The 17,177-nt window shown below is 47.9% G+C and overlaps 2 protein-coding genes across 4 annotated transcripts; one reads left to right on the top strand and one right to left on the bottom strand.

Moving 5' to 3' along the window:
• Positions 1 to 9,761: 9,761 nt before the first annotated feature.
• LOC110214344 (leucine-rich repeat-containing protein 14-like) lies at positions 9,762 to 14,987 on the top strand. Of its 3 annotated transcripts, none has more exons than XM_020995204.2 (4): positions 9,762 to 10,436; positions 10,949 to 10,963; positions 12,377 to 12,994; positions 13,983 to 14,987. In XM_020995204.2, the coding sequence occupies exons 1-4, from the start codon at positions 10,153 to 10,155 to the stop codon at positions 14,548 to 14,550; spliced, it is 1,485 nt and encodes a 494-aa protein (XP_020850863.1). In that variant the 5' UTR covers positions 9,762 to 10,152; the 3' UTR covers positions 14,551 to 14,987. The 3 variants fall into 3 exon arrangements, with proteins under 3 accessions (XP_020850863.1, XP_020850862.1, XP_020850864.1); XM_020995203.2 differs by having other exon boundaries at positions 9,763 to 10,436; positions 10,946 to 10,963; XM_020995205.2 differs by lacking the exon at positions 10,949 to 10,963 and having other exon boundaries at positions 9,764 to 10,436.
• LOC110214282 (uncharacterized) lies at positions 14,967 to 16,350 on the bottom strand. The gene is given in 2 exon segments (XM_020995102.2): positions 14,967 to 16,282; positions 16,285 to 16,350. Coding segments are annotated over 2 exon segments (1,125 nt in total). The 5' UTR covers positions 16,316 to 16,350; the 3' UTR covers positions 14,967 to 15,188.
• Positions 16,351 to 17,177: the final 827 nt, after the last annotated feature.

Genomic DNA, 17,177 nt, shown 5'->3' with positions numbered 1-17,177 from the left:
AGAGATGTTTCAACCCCAGCAGTGCAGGGCAGGGACAGCAGCCAATGTGTTCTCTGTGGAACAAGAAACTGGCCCACAGACTTAAAAAGATGTAGACCCCAGCATGAATAATCAGGACCAGGAGAGGTCTACGCAGCTGTGATATGCCCTCAGGAATGAGACTCCTTGGGCCAGCCTATGATTTATCTTTCAGTGTGTCCATTAGCATTGAATTCCATCTCACAAGATCTTGGTTGAAATTCTCGTTCTATTTACTTTGTGTGATCTTGGGCTAATCATTTCTCTCAGGGCATCTCCTAAAATGGGTCCATTTAAATTTTTAAAAATAATTTTAATATAATTGTTTTCCTTTTGTAAATCTTAGGTGTTTTTTATTCTTAAAAAGAAAAAAAAACATTCTTGGAACAGGTCCATAGGTTTCACCAGACTAACAAAGAGGGGCCTCGATCCAGGGTTAAGAACTCCTACAGAGAAATGAGGTGGGCGGGCTATATAATCCCTTCGGGCCCTTTAAACTTGAAATATCATGACCCTTCAGTCTCGGAAGCAGTCCTTGCTGTGTGTACATGTTAGGCTGATCTAGGCAACTAGAACCAGGGGGCTGTGCAAGGTCCTGTAGTTCATTCAGTGAGAGGCCTATGAATGAGATCCTTGAACATTCCTATTTCTCTGTAGAGGTTAAAAATACTGGGGCTGCAGTAATACAGACTGTCCCGAGGAATGGAAATTACAGAATCTCTAATTTAGAATCTCTCATCTACAACACCCCCATGTCAACACCCAGCGGGACCTACCAGGTCCATATGCAGCCCATTCCACTTTTGTATCAATTTAATATGTGGTGAAGTATTCCAGTCTACAGGGCATGTGCATCTTTCAGTGATTGCTTCTAGTGCTACTTTTGGGGATCAAGCAGAGTAAGTCAAATACCTCTTCCACATAGCCCCCTGTACTTGAAGACAGCTATTGTGAGTCTCCTTTGGTTTAAATATCCCTTAATCAGGGGCAGCTAGGTGGTGCAGTGGATAGAGCACCGGCCCTTAAGTCAGGAGGTCCTGGGTTCAAATCCAGCCTCAGACCAAACACTTGACACTTACTAGCTGTGTGACCCTGGGCAAGTCACTTAACCCCAATTGCCTAAAAATAAAATAAATAAATATCCCTTAATCACATGGCATGGATCCTGATGCTCTTCACCATTTGCTCTTCACTCCTTTGAACACTTTAGGTTTAACAGTTTTCCTAAAATGTGGCATCTAAAACCCAACACAGTACTTCAAATGCAATCTGACTAAGCCCAAGTACAGGACTAGCCTTCCTTGTTCTAGGCACTATTCCTCTTAATGTATGTATATCCATCTAAAGAGTCAATGATGAAAACGGTGGACTGATCTAGGACACTAGAAACAATGGGGTTGGAACAATGCATAATTGGGCCATAAGCACACTATCAAAAACAATTCCATGGGGCACTCCAATGGAGCTCTTCCAAGTTGACAGAACCCTTAATGATTATTCTTTGGGTTCAGTTGGTCTGAATCCACCATATTGTGTAACATGCTAGTGCACATATCTCCACCCTCCTGGGGCTCAGACCACCTTGCCTACCCAGACCACGAGGTTGCCACTGCTGCTGCTGGCATACCCATCTCTACCAACCTCAGGGTTACTACAGCAGGCAACCAGAAGACTGTGATGCAAAGCCCTGTGGAGGACATATTGCTCACCTCCATCAATGGATCTCTTATCCTCTGATGTTTTGGTTTCATTATTCAGTAGCCAATTCTCATCCCCTTTTGCTGTCTCAGTGCTTTTGTTACTGAATCCCAGACTACCAGTGAAAGAGTAACACTACCTCACCCATCTTCCGCCTGCTTTCTCATCTTCATCCACCTCATTTCTACACCCCCAGTGGCCATATTGCTTGTTGTTAGAAACTCCTCATTCCCTGTCATCATTTCCACACACTCCCTCTGCCGCTATCACTTAGTTATTAACCTCTCCTCCTTAGAGGTTCCCCCTTGATAAAAATTGTTCACACAATTCAAATACTGCTGATTGACCTATAGATCCCCAGGACATTCTCCCTCCTTTCTCAATGAGTTCTATTCCTGGCTCACATTCTCCTTCATCTCTTATTCTAGGGAATTTCCCTAAAACACCCTGACTTCTCAGTTATTCAGCCTACTCGATTCTCATGATCTGTGCTCCTCCATTCTACAAACCGATAGCTGTACCTTTGATCTTGCCATCACCCATAAGTTCATTCCGTGATCCCGAGCTCTGAAATTCCTTTATCTGATCATAACCTCCTGTCATTCCCTCATTCCCAATGCTTTAATCAAATCCGTCCTTCATCCTCACCATGATCTGTAATCTTTCCACACTTCTGTACTTTGCCAAGCCATCACTTCTTCTCTGGCTACCCCTTTCCAGCCCTTTAGGGAACCATTCCAACTCTATACTGCCCTCTGCTCTCAAATTCTTAGCTCCTTTGTTCTATCCTTTCATCTCTTGCTAAATTACCCCAACCCCTATATTACTCCCACCCACCTGCTTCTTTCACTCTTACCTGTTGCTGAATAGAGCTAGAGGAAGTCACATATTCATGCCGACTGGGTCCACTGCAGATGAATCTAATCTCAGATAAGCTCTTGCTGGAGCAAAGCAGTTCTTTTGCTCCTTAATTATCTCATTCCACAACAGTTCATCCAAACCTCTTATCTCTTCTAGCTTCCCTCGTCACTCCCCTTGTCTTCTCAGATGAGATTCTTGCCCCTTAACTTACTGAAAAAAAGAAAGAAAATGCTTGGCTGAGATCTCTTCTGTCTGCCTCCTTATCTCAACCACTTGACATAATTCCCCAACGTTTCCTATTTTCTTATGTGATACTCCTTCTCAAGGCCAATCCTACACATACCTTTGACCTCATCCCTTCCTCTCCTTCTACATATACCCTGGACCTCATCCCTTCTTGTCTTCATGAAATTGTCCCTATTATTCTCTCTCTAATCTTCAGTTTCTCCCTAGTTTGTTTCCTTCCCTGATCCCTAAAAACATGCCCAAGTTTCCCCTAGTCTTTAAAAAAATACCTTGACCATACTATTCCTATCCTTTATCTTTCCTCCCTTTCTCAGCCAAACTGCTTGAAAAGGCTATCTACAAAGCTCTGAAGCCAATGTGTTGAATGTATTATATTACTTTAAAAAAAAATCGACAAGCATTTATTAATGAGCCAGGCAGAGTGCTAGATTATGGAGAAGAAAAAAAAATCAAGCATTTATCAAGAGCTCAGATTGTGCCAAGATCTCACATTGTACTATACAATACTAGATTCTGGGGATACAAATATAAAATTGAGACAGTCTAACTCCATGCCCTTGAAAAGCTCATTATATACTTAAAAAAAAACAAGCTGTGCATATTAGAGATTTGTGGCATCATATACAATCTTCTTCTGTTCTTATATAAAAATGTGTTTGTTGGTATTTGCCAAATTCAGACTAACAAAAAATATTTTTAAGAAAAAAGATGCTGTATGCTAAGTGCCTCCACTTTTCTTCTCATGCTTTTCATAATCCTCTGAAATATGGCTTCTGATCTTATCACTAATCTGAAACTGCTCTCCAAAGTTAGCAGTGATCTTCTAATTGCCAAATATAATGTCCTGTTCTCCATCCTTGACCTTGCTGTAGCATTTGATATTATTAACAATCTTTTCTTCATTCCCCTTTGTCTCTGGGTTTTCATGACATTACTCTCTCCTGGTTCTTCTCTTACCTAACAGCTCTTTCTTAGTATCTTTTGCTGGGTCATTATCCATGTCACATCCTACTGTGGGTGTACTCCAAGGCTTTGTCCTGGCCCTCTTATCTTTTCTACCATCTCTTACTTGGTAACTTCATCAGTTCTCATGGGTTCAATTATCTCTATATAGGTGACTCATACTATAATAACCAGCTCTAGTTTCCCGCCTAAGCTCTAATCCAGTATCATCCACTGCCTTTTGGATATTTCAAATTCAACATGTCCAAGGTAGAACTCATTATATTTTCTCCAAAATCCACTCTTCCTCTGAACTTCCTATTTCTAATAAGAGTACTGCCATCCTTCTAATCATCCAGCTTTTAAACCTTCATATCATCCTTGATTCCTTATTCTCACTCCTCGTATCCATTCCCTTACCAAATCTCGATATTTCCACCTCTACAACATCTCCCACACATATCCCTTCCTCTCCATTCACCACCCTAGTACAGGTCTTCATCATCTTGTGTCTACTCTATTGAAATAGCCTCCTAATCAGTCTCTCTGTCTTGTCTTTCTCCATTCCACTCCACCCCATCCTCTACAAAGCTACCAAAGTGATTTTCCTAAAGCACAGATCTAACCATGTCACCCCCTTACTCAATAAACTCCAAATGCCCCCTATAATCTGATCCTCAGGATCAATATACACCTGTGTTTGGTATTTTAGAAGTTCTGCACACCCTAAACTGGTCCTCCCTTTCCAGCATTATTGTACATCACTTGCTTCTACAAAATTTATGGTCCAGCCATATTGGCTGCTATTGACACATGACCCTACTTCCCACCACCTTTGTACTACTTATCCCCCATTCTTGGAATGCTATCCTTTCTCCCCTCTGCCTCTTAAAATCTTTGGTTCCCTTTTAAGCCTGGAATATGCCCTCCCTCAAATGCACACAACGTCAGTGCAAATAGCGGGTATACAGAATACACTGGTTGTAAGGCATACACATAGGGAACACATTCTGCCAGCCTAGCTCTTGCCTCTGGCCCCGCAGAGACCCCACGGCCATTCTCTTGGGCCCATCTTTAGGCAGCCAATGGTAAGCTGCTTTCTAATTCCATTGTTTGCTTGGAAGAACTTCACTCCTCCTAAAGGATTATCAAAGAGTATAGAATCTTAACCCTGATTGTCTCTCTTCCCCTTTCCTTTCTGTAATCATATCACTTGAGCTTGGGAGAAATCAATTAATCCAGGATTTCTTGATCAACTCTCATAACATCTATATAAACACCTATTTCCTCCATTAGAATCTAAGTTATTTGAAGGCAAGGACTTTCAATTTTATCTTTGTATCCTTACTGCCTAGCACAGTACCTGACATGCAGTTTTGGCACTTAATAAATGTTGATTGAAGAATACCTATTGTCCATCCTATGGTTTTCAATTGGATAGATAGCCCATTTTTCGGGTACATCTGTACATTTATCTTGGACAGACACTGCAGATGGGCATGAACAGGACACAGAATTCAAGAGAAGGAAGTAGTTGGAATTGTTCTCGTACTTCTCAACCTTCTGAGCCATTAGGGACTGCCAGGCTTCCACGAAGTAGCCAGAGCAGCCACAGCCATGGCTAGTGTTACTGTAGCGTTAGACTCTATCAGCCAGGGACTGTGGCTGTCAGAGATTAGCCTACAGAGGTGACACGATCCTGGAGCAGAGATGAGGACTGGAGAGTGAGGAGTCTTAAACTAGTCTTAAAACTAGTAGCTATTGAGAATCTTCTTGGTCCGTGAGGGAGGGAGGACTACTTTCTTTCACCAATCTACTTTCTCTTAGAATAGTCCTTGATCCAGACTAGGCATCCCAGACCATCCCCTCACTCTCTCCCCACTTACACACACACACACACACACACACACACACACACACACACACACACACACACACACACACACACACACACACACACAGCTGTTCTAATCCCTTTCCTTGGTCTGCAGGCATGTGTGGTTCCAGAATTCTCTGATCGCACCCAAGGAACTGAAAGGGTATGAAGGAGGAAGTTTGGGGAGATAGCTGAATGGGTAGGTCTTATATAGGATAGATTAATACCTTTTCACCTTCACCATATTCAATAACCTATGTGGTTACAGTTTGTGAAGTGTCTGATCCCTGTAAATGTGTGGGGTCATGACTATAATCTAAGTATAGGTGGGGTTGGAGGTTCCGGATTTCATGTTCATGTTTTTGAGGAATATTCCGTATCAGTTAAATTTAGATTCAATTCAGCCACTAGAAGCCACAAACCATGGTGCTAGGTGATGAGCCTGTGTTTGCAGGATGAGTATCCTCTGGTGGTCAGAGAGAATAATGTAGCCTTTTGGGAGGTTATCCCAAACGTGAGTCAGAGAATAACTGAGATGGCTACAGAGTTGATGGCCGCAGAGATATTATGCCCCCGAGCTGAATTTAAATATACAATTACATGTTATTATCCTGTAGGTTTAAAAGATTCAGCTCACAAGCCAACTTGGACTGCTGCCACCATTGGTATTATATATAATGCTATTCTATTGCCCTTTTAAAATCTGTTCTATTCCTTTTTCAGAAATAGCTTTCTGAGATTTTTCTCATCATGAATCTCATCTTACCAAATGTCAGTGATAGCTTCAATTTACTTAATTTGAGCCATAGCTCAAATTTACTTCCTTATATTGAGGTATCTAGTTTAGCTTCTTTATAGCTCACTTTGTGAGCTATATTATACACTTTGTGTATCTGAATATAGATATGTAACGAGCTTTACTGCTGCTTCTCTTCTTAGATACTGTCTACTGTTGATTATTGTTTTCTCTCTTATGCTATTCTCCTTATACTGTACTTGCTGCTTTCAATGGTAGCAAGCTTCTCAGCTCTATGAGGGTAACTTTCTTCCCATGACCACTTTTCAGTTTAAGATTTTTTTTTGTCTCCTGGTGAATATATTTACTGGTCCTCAGGTGTACTCCATCTTTGGCCAGAAGCCCATTATTCCTATATTTTAATCTATGGTCCAAAAATTCAAATCCAATTTTCCTATGCCATCTTTTTAACTAGCTATTCACTTCCTAAATCTGCCTTTCTCTTCTGAAACCCTACCTTCAGTTGATAGTTGAAAAATACTACAGGTGTTCCTAAAGTCTTTAGTATTTTGCCTAAGACCACACAATAACTAGTGTAGCAATAAATCTGCCTTTCTCTTCTGAAACCCTACCTTCAGTTGATAGTTGAAAAATACTACAGGTGTTCCTAAAGTCTTTAGTATTTTGCCTAGGACCACACAATAACTAGTGTAGCAATTCCTCTGACCTCAACCTCCAGGTACATATCTTTTTTTTTTTTTAAGTGGGGCATTATGGGTTAAGTGACTTGCCCATGGTCATACAACTACACAGCTAGTAAGTGTTAAGTGTCTGGTCTGCGACCACATTTGAACTCAGGTCCTCCTGACTCCAGGGCTGGTGCTCTATCCACTGTGCCATCTAGCTGCCCCTACATAGCCTTCTTGAGGAGTTGGAGTATCTTTTTCTAATGCTACTGGCCTACAGCCCCCATTCCCATGGGTTCCCTCTCTTTTAGATGTCTGTGATTAACACCCAGTACCATTTAATCAATTAACATTAATTGAAAGAGATATTTCCTTCTAAAATCATCTTATCTATCTATGTATCTAGCAGTGCCAACATTTCGCCCAACACCTGGGGGGCACCCTCAACCATCATCTTGGTCTCTCTGGGAATGGGCCCAGATTTTTCTCAGTATTGGTCTCACTAAGTTCAAATCCAAATGTAGCATTGTTGCTGGATGATTTCATATCTGAATCACTACTGGGCTGAGTCCCAAAGGTCACTCTTTTCCTTGCTCCTTGGGGCCTCAGTGCTGGACTGCCTGGCTGCAAAACCAAGCATAAATTATACTCCTGCACCTCCTCTGGCCCTCCTTCCTGGCCTTTTGGAGGTATGTTCCCAGAGCCTCTGAGAAATCTCACCTGTCAAATGAGCCGGAGAAGGAAGTGGTAAACCACTCCAGTGTCGTTGCCAAGAAAACCCCAAAAGGGGTCACCAGGAGTTGGACACAACTGAAAAAACCTGAACGTCTCAAAGCATCTCCTCAACCCTTTTAGACTGCTTTTATTTTATTCCACTCTTTATAAAAGAAAAACATTGGTGTGATTAATTCTGGCGTGGGCAGAGGTTAGGGAAGAGGTTTGGATCTCTGTAGGATAGGAGACAGCTGTTTCAGCAAGACTGAGGTGTGTATGTGTGTGGAGGGGGGAGGTGAGGAAAGGCAGACACTGACGGAACACAACGGAGGCATATTTACACCATACCCTCAGCTCCAGTATGTTTCCATAAAGCAGAGAATGTGTGTGTGTGTGTGTATATATACACATACACATGTATGCCTGTATATATGTATGTATATGTATACACATATACATAGAATCATTCTCTGCTTTATGGGAATTACACTAAATAACTTTATAGATGTATGGATTTCTATAGAAGTATATGTAAAATATATACTGTATGTATGTATGAATGTATTATATACATGTGCCTATATATACATATATAGGCTTCTACACAGAGATCCAAACCTCTCCCTTAACCTTTGACCCACACCAGAAATATGTGTGTATATGTGTATGTGTATGAGTATGTGTATGTATATGAGCATGTATATGTGCATGTATATGATTATGTGCATATATATGTGTATGTATATGAATATGTATCTGTATCTGTATATGTACATGAACACATATTGGTTGGTTGTTGTCCTTCATTCTCCACGAGGACCAAAATGACATCACTGTGTTACAGTCTGACTGTTACTGATCAGACCAATACGGGCTGGAGCTGGGCATGTTCTACCACAGATTGTCTACAAATAATCTATGTGAACATTTGAGGTGGATTCTCTACATTTTCACATCTTGTGTTTCTTTTGAACTACTTCAGTTCTGCTTTGCTCATAGAGACAGCACCTTCTCTCAGGTGGGCACACCATGCTGGGTGGTGCTGTGCCACCGTTTCCCATGTCACACAATCAATTCTAAAGTTCTTAAGGGAGACATTGGGAGTGTCCTTGTATCACTTCTTCTGACCACCATGAGAACGCTTGCCCCTTGTGAGTTCTCCATAACTTCTCCCTTAACCTTTGCCCACATCAGAAATACACACACACACACACACACACAGAGTACATATACATGGATACACACATATGTATATACATGTAAATATATACTATGTGTGTTGTGTATTAGTAATTTAAGCCCTTAGGCAAAAAACTAAAAAAAAAACAAGCCCTGACCGCTTGGAGTCCCTTGGTAGGAGGAAGCAGTCAGCACCCCCTGAGCTTACTGCTTGCAAGTAGTATACCATGCCAGGTGGGGACCACACAATTTCCATGTCTTCTTTATTAAGTGGGAGCCTCTCTGTTACCTCTGAACAGCAGCAAGAAAAAGATCACTGGAATGAATGAGAAGTGATCGGGTGAATATCAGTAAAGGTAAGAGGGCCCCTTTCTATGAATCTGGCTGAGAAAGGGAGGATCGATTTAAGATAGTGGCTTGCAGGAATGGTCGGGTCAAATGAAGAAGTTTTTAAGGGAGGGCATGTTCATGTCTCTAGGCAGCCGGGAAGGAGCCAGTGGCTGGGGGGAGGGGGAGGGAAGATCTGAGACAAGGCGATGAAATGCACGAGTCGAAAATCGCCCGGTGCAGAACGCAATACTTTGGCCGGCTTTGCACAGGGCTGAGAAAGGCGCTGGATCCAGACAGAGAGGAAGTGACCCTTTATACGGCACTGAATGCCCATCACACGTAGCCCCCAGGGGGAGAGACGAGCAGCTCAGACAGGCCTGGAGCAGCCTGAGAACCAGGGCGCGCGGCTCGCAGCCTGAACCCAAGTCAGCCAACCACGAAGGGCGGTGCAACAATGGGGCACCTGACAGCCAATCCTCGGCGAGCTCTCGGCCCCGGCTAGTCTCCGTCCAATGAAGTGCCAAAACGCCATCATTCTGCGCGATCGTCGCCTGCCTAGATTCCTGGCTGTGTTTTTGGCAGTTGGCTGTTGGTTTTTCCCGCAAAGGGTTTGAGAGTGGGGTCGAGGGGAGGGCTTCAGGAGCGGCCCTATAAAGGCTGGGGCTGGCCTCCCTCAATTCCTGCCCGCCCGCCTTTCTCCAGCTTTGGCCTCTGGACCCAAACCTGCGCAGAGTCCCTTTTCCGATCACGCCTGCGCAGAGTGGGAGGACATTTGGCGGGGTGTGTGGAGGCGTGCCGGTAGACTCCCTTCCGGAGGGCCCTGCCGAGCCGCGCCTGCGCACAGGTGCCTGATCGGTTCCGCAGAAATGCAGTCCCTACTGTCCCTGTGCGCTGTGCAGGTGACCCGACACCAGGCTCTGGCGTGCCGGGCTCTGGCCTCCCTGCCTCGGGAGCTGTACCCGGCCTTATTCCAGGCCGCCTTCATGTATGGCAGAACGCTGGTGCTGCAGGCACTGGTGCAGACGTGGCCCTACCCATGCCTCAGCTTCCGGCAGCTGCTGCCCCAGCCCAAGCAGCTGGGCTGGCCCGAGCGGCCCCGTAAGGAGAGTGTGCAAGCCGTGATCCTGGCGCTGCTCGCAGCGCCGCGCAGGTAAGCCAAGCCGAGGCAAGGCGCTGGCATGGGGAAAGGGGATGCGGTCTTGGGGCCCCTCCGATTTCGAGATGCTGTTCAAAGAGCCCTGTAAATTCCTGTCTAGTAGAGAGGGGTGGCATGCATGCACATAAACACACCAGGAAGCCTGCTCTCTAGGATCGGAAAGACCAGATCAGTGGGCTCTGTAAACAAAAAATATTTAATAAATGATAGTTGAATGAATGAACGAGTGGGGCAAGAGGGATGCAGTTTTGAAATTGCCTGGCACAGACGTTTTGTGCTAGCCCCTGGAGCCTTCCGTTTCAGACTCTGAAGGGCCAGGGTGTGATTTTGGGCTGCCCAATGGGACATCACGTTTGCCAGGTATTTGTTGGTTGGGAAGCTTTTTACAAGCCTCTAATAAGCTGTCTGTGGGGAAACTGAGGTATTTCTGAGCAAACTGTTTAAGAAGCTTGTCATTCCTGAGGCTGGGCTCATTCTTAACACATCTATTTGTGCTTTCCCAGCAGGGAATCTAGCAGCAGGTAGGTCCCTGGCCACATCCCTTTATCATGGGGTAGGCAAAGAAAAGGAGCCTGACCTGGAACTGCCAAACTAGGGACTGAACCAAGGCAGTTGGAGCCTGGAGCCTCAACCTGGAACCTCAACATCTTCCTCAAGGGCATCCATTCATCTCTTTTATTTGTCAAGGTCTTCTGGTTTGGAGAGGAAGTGAGGAAGATCTGAACTTCCGTTCCTTCCAGCTCTATAAGTATAATAATTAGCATTTTATGGAGCTTTAAGGTTTGAAAAGCACTTTACATATGTTAACTCATTTGATCCTCACAACCACCCTGTAAAGTGGGTGTTATTATTATCCCCATTTTTACAGATGAGGAAACTTAGGCAGATAGAAATTAAGTTGACTGGAACAAGGTCACAAGGCTAGTTAGTATCTGAGGCATAATTAAAACTCAGATCTTCCAGATTCCAAGTTCTGGGTTCTGTTTTTTGTGCCATCTAACTATGGATCTATGAATCCTTGATGTCATTGCACCAAAGACATAACAATCCATATATAACTTAACATATAATGTGAAGGATTAATTTTAGATGACAGCCTGGAAACAGGGTCCAGTTAAGTTGTAAGAGTCCATGGAGGCCTAGACTTGGGTGGTAGCAGTGGTTGTGGAGAAGAGGGGATAGAATTTTTCAGAAATAGAAACACTTAGGACCTGACAACTAATTATATGAGGAGTTGGGGAACTGGAGGGCAACACCATGGATTCACTGACAAAGGAATTTATTGGTTATTTATACTGCCCTTGGGATGACTGAGGAGTGTCCATATCCCTTATTTGGTTAGACTTTGTCTTTACATCTGAGGCTTGGCTGGTTTTCACCATACCTTCTTGGGATCTGCGTGTCAGGGTGGGGATGGAGAAAACTTTAAGGAAAGGAAGGAGGTAGGACTAAAACAGGGGAGGGGAATCTGTGGCCTCAAGGCCACATGTAGCCCTCTAGGTCCTCGAGCGTGGCCCTTTGATTGAATCCAGACTTCACAGAACAAATCCCCTCAATAAAAGGATGTGTTCTGTAAAATTCGGACTCAGCCAAAAGGCCCCAGCCAAGGACCTAGAAGGCCACATGTGGCCTTGAGGCCAAAGGTTCCCCACCCCTGGACTAGAATCTTGAATGCAACAAAAGGCAGGCAAGATGTGACTGGAAGATTGGGTCTGTGACTGACCAGGTATCTACACACCTAGACTGTGGTGGGAAAGAGTTTTGAGTACTAGGAGCAGGACCCTGAGCTAGAGATGTTTGGGGAGGAGGGCTAATTAGGTCTGGGGCCCCGAAGTCCTCATCTTCCTTTGGGACATCTGCTGGCCCTGTTTCCCTGACCAGAGTGAGCTGTGCAGGTCATGGTCTCAGCCTTTCTCACCTTTCTCTCCTTGCAGGAGGCCTCAGCTTCGAGTGTTGGACATGACTGGCTTCCTGGATGCCAGCTGTGGGCAGGACCCCACGACCATGAGCATGTGGGCTCGCTCAGTGGCTGTGGCAAGGACTTGTCTCAGTGCCCAGACTCAGGCCAGAGCAGCGCAACGCTTAGCCAAGCGCCGCAAGCTGGAGCCGCAGGTCCCTGTCACTAATCCTGTGGAAGTGCACACTGACCTGCTGGTGAACCGAACTTCTTACAGCGTCCTGAAGGAGGCTCTCCAGACCAGTACTTGTGGCCCCCTTCGCCTTCGCTGCAGGGACCTTTGGGCTGAGGAACTCTCAGGTCCTAGCACTGTAGCTCTCTTGGAGCTGCTAGACCCAGTGTGCTTGCGCCAGGTAGACCTTCGCTTCAGTAACCTGGGACTTTCAGGCCTGTGTACTGTCGTGCCCCACATGGCCAAGTTCACCCACCTGTTGAGCCTGAAGCTACAATACAGCAATGTGGATGTGCGGAGGCTCACAGCTGAAGCAGAAAGCAGCTTCCAACACTTTGTTTCAGCAATTGGCCAGCTGAGGTGCCTCAAGGAACTCAACATGGGTTCCTCTAGACTCTCAGGCCGCCTTCATCAGCTCCTTAGGTGAGTGGGCCTAGGCCCCAAGCACTAGCCTTTTTTTCAAGTGGGAGAGGCAGGTAAGAGACCTACGCCTCAGCCTTACAGTAGTTTCTCATCAGGTATACTTTCTAGGACACAGGTAGGTAGTTGGCTTGGAGGCAGCTAGCTGGCTCAGTGGAAAAAGTGCTGGGCCTGGAGTCAGGAAGACCAGAGTTCAAAGACAGCCTCAGACACTTACTAGCTGTGTGACCTGGGGCAAGTCACTTAGCCTCTGTTTGCCTTAATCCCCTGGAGAAGGAAATGACAAACCACTCTAGTACTTTTGCCAGGAAAAACCCATGGACAGTGTAGTCCCATAGGGTCATGAAGAGTTGGATACAACTGAACAACAAATATTTTCTAGGTCTTTCTTGGAAAGGGGAAAAGCAGGATGCCTCCAAAGGGTCACAGGATGGGGGCTTAAATATTTTTGCCTCCTCGACCCCTGAATTGGAAGCAAAACAAGTTGGAGCTCAGAAAGTAGGGTGTTGAGTAAGTGAAGGTAGCAGCTGCTATTTGATGGTGCCTGTGTTGCTTGGACTTTACTTGGCACTCCTCATGAGCACTCAGGCTCTTGTAGGATTAAAAACAACCCCAAGCAGAAGTTTTGGTGTTTGGAGGAGGGAGGAGGATGGTTAACACAGTAGGAAAGGGGCATCCCCAGGGTGGTATGGCTTGGGGAGATTGGCTAGGAACAGAATAGATCCAGGTACGTATGGTCTAGAACTTGAGGGTTCAGCACAGCAGGAGGGGTTAAAATCATTAAGAAGAATGTTGGGATGGCACAGGCCCTTTCCTCCTAAAGCTGTATTTCCCTAGGACCAGTACCTGCTCTGGGGGCTCTAATCATGGCTAGTGTGAGTATGAGAGTAGAAGGATTTAAGCCTGACCTAGCCATGGGTGTCTATGTATCTCAGCTTCTGTACTAGAGCTCTCCATTGAAATGACCAGGGCCTGTATCTCTTCTCTGCAGCAGCCTACAGGGCCCTCTGGAAAGCCTGGAACTTCCCTTCTGTGCCCTTCTCCCTGGGGACTTGAGTTACTTGGCCCAGAGCCCCCATGCCACCCATCTCAAGAAGCTGGACCTCAGTGGCAACAAACTATCTGGTGACTTCCTGGGCCCCTTCCAGAGACTCCTGAGAGAAGCCTCAGCGTCCCTGCTGTGTCTGGATGTCACAGAGTGCCAGCTCATGGACGTCCACCTCGTCAGCACCTTGCCTACCCTCCGCTGCTGTACCCACCTCCGCTACCTTGGTCTCTATGGGAACCCTCTTGCTAGTGCTGGAATGAAGACCTTGATTGAACACTCCCAGGCGTTTCGTGAGCTCCAGCTGGTTGTATACCCAGTCCCTGTGGATTGCTATAAGGACCTGCCATGGCCACCCTCTTCAGCCAACCTCCTAGAGGGTACTGTGGATGAAGAGAAGCTGGCCAGTGTGCAAGCTGAGCTGCAGCAGTTGATACGGGCCACACAGCACCATGATGTGCTGTGGACTGTGGACATCTATGGCCACAGCAGTTTTGACTACTTTAGCCTGTAGTATATGTGTATTTATGGGGTGGAGGGAAGGGGAGGAGTGGGGAGGGGAGGGAAAGTGTGGGGAGAAACACTATTCTTCTGCTTTGCTGTTTAGATGCAGGATCATCCCAAGGCAGTGAGTGCCTCCTCTGAGCTTTGGCAGAACCAGTATGTGCTCCTGTATGGGTTGTGTTAAGGGGGTTATAGATTTTCTATGCCCTGTCCATGCTGGACATAATGGCAGAATTGTTCTAGGGCCTTTCTGGCTTTCAAGGAGGAGTGTTTTTTTTTTCCCCTCTGCTTTCCTGGAGATATTTATTGTAATAAACTCCAGGACCCATGAGCACAAAACCTGAACTTTCAGTCACTCCCCTAGTGTTCTTCCCCACTCCCCTCCCCCCACCTGTCATAGATGATTACAGACCACACCACCAAAAATAAAGGCAATACCAATGTAAAGGTCTCCTCTGTTACAAACGGTCCCACCGAACCCAACCTCCCCTGTTCAGCGTTCCCTCAGCCCTAACCCCACTTCCCTCACTTCCAACCCAGTGCGTCTGAGGGGCAGGGTAACTGATTTCCCTACTACTGCTTGGTGGGCCCATACCCTGAGAGCTAAGGACAATAAGGGAAGGGGGGAGGAACCTTCCCTGACCACCCTCATAGGAGCCAGGTGTCCGAGTGGCGGGTACAATAGCAGGCCTGAAGCAATAAGGCATGCAGTTCCTTATAGGCCTGCTCCCGCCAGTGAGGCAGCAAGGTCTGGTTATTGAGGACTCGAAGATTGGGGGTCCCACGGCACAGAAGTGTATAGAGGCAGGCCCAGCGACTTTGCAGAGCCAGGCGTGTGCGGCAGTTGAGGATAATTCCCCGGACTGTCTTCTTTACCCGAAGAGCTTTAAGTGCTGGCAGGTCAAGGTGACGGAAAACTAGGCCTCGGCTCTGGGACACATCGAGAGTTTCCAGGGATCGGGACTCAAGTGCATAGGATACACCCAGGTCCTTGACAGGCACAAGCACGTGCAGGACTAGGGTCTTAAGGTTGGGCAGAGCCTTAGTCAGTTCCTGCATGGTATCCGGACACACACCCTTGAAGCTCCAGAAGTATTTGAGCTCCAGGGTGCGGAGCTGCTGGAAGCGGGTGAGCAGCGCCACTGATCGGGCAGACCAGTCAAAAGGTAGCTTGGCCCGGCTGAGGCGGGGTGCCCGCACGAGCAGCCTCTCCAGCAGCACCTGGAAGTTGTGGATCTGGTCCAGCTTGGTGAGGCTCACCTGGGTCATGCTGCACGTGCCTGGCGGGTAGAAGTCCGGCGGCTCCAGGTGCGTCAGGGTCCAGTTGAGCTCCAGGTCCCGCAGATCCCCGCAGTGGACGCCCTCCAGGAAGCCGGTGAGGAAGTCGGCCCAGCGGGCGCCCTGGTCAGCCAGGTCGAAGCTGGCTCGGAGCCGCAGCAGGCTGGCCCCGCGGGCCATGAGGTGGTAGGCGTACTGGTGCACCCAGTCCTTCCAGCGCTCAAACTCCCGCGCCGACACCAGCACCACCTCCAGGCCCGACTGGAAGGCTCCGAGCCGCATGAAGTCGGCCGTGCGCCACAGGCGGGGCGTGCGCATCAGCTGGCTCCAGGCGCGGCACACCTCGGCCGCCGTGCACTTCTCCGCCTCCGTCAGGAACGAGAAGACGTGCAGCTGGCAGTCCACGGGCAGCAGGCCGAAGGGGAAGACGCTGCGCCCGCCGGCCCGGCCCACCTCCCGGGGAGAACGCCGCCTCGCCGCCGCCGCTTCCGCGGCATCGCTGCGGCCGAGGCTCCCCGCGGCTCGGCGGGCTCCTGGGGTTGGGAATGGCGGGGGTGAGCGCAGCCCGGGGAGCCCAACGGCCCGCGGCCCCGCCCCCGCGCTTCCCCTTCTCAGACCCCGCCCCCAAGAGGCCCCGCCCCCCGAGGCCTGGGCCCACCGCCCCACCTCCAGCCCAGCCCACCTCCGAGGGAGTCGACCCCACCCCTCAGCCCGGGCCCGCCTCACCATGGGAACACCGCGGCCGGCCCCTCCCTCCGGCCAGCAGGCCGGCCCTCCATCCCAGCCACCCCCTACCTGGCAGTTCCGGGCACGAGCGATGCTTTTTCTCTGTCGCGGCGCCAGCCTAGCGCGTCTCAGAAACCGCCAGAAGAGGGAGGAAGGAGCCAGGTTGGATCTCCTCAGGAGTCACCAGTCGGCGCGCGCACTCCTCTCTCACTTCGGAGCAGACGAGTTCGCAGCCTAGAGCGACACCTCCCGCCCTCTTCTGACGGAAGTGACGTCAGCCGCAGACTAGGGAGTCTCCGAGGCTGACGGGTTACAACGAAGGGCCCCCTGGCGGGGTGGGGGGGGGGAGACTCGGGAAAGCTACTGTGGAGGTTATTCCCGCCCACCTGCCCACTTGGGCGCTCTCGGCGAGTCTTTCGCTGGCTCCGGCTCAGAGCCGAGGCCGCTAGGGGGCGCTGTGGATAGAGCGCTGAGTCAGAAAGACCAGAGTTCAAATGCAGCCTCAGACGCTTGCATGACCTTATGCAAAACACACCTCTGTCGGCTTGGGGATATTAATCCTACCTCGCAGGGTGGTTGGGAGGATAAAACATTTGTAAAGCGCTTGGCACAAGGCCTGGCACGTAGTAGATG

This window comes from Phascolarctos cinereus, unplaced genomic scaffold, assembly GCF_003287225.1.
Source record: "Phascolarctos cinereus isolate Bilbo 61053 unplaced genomic scaffold, phaCin_HiC Scaffold_4;HRSCAF=312, whole genome shotgun sequence".
Taxonomy (NCBI): Eukaryota; Metazoa; Chordata; class Mammalia; order Diprotodontia; family Phascolarctidae; genus Phascolarctos; species Phascolarctos cinereus.
The sequence above is the reverse complement of the archived record's forward strand: the minus strand, read 5'-3'. Positions and strand labels throughout refer to the sequence as shown.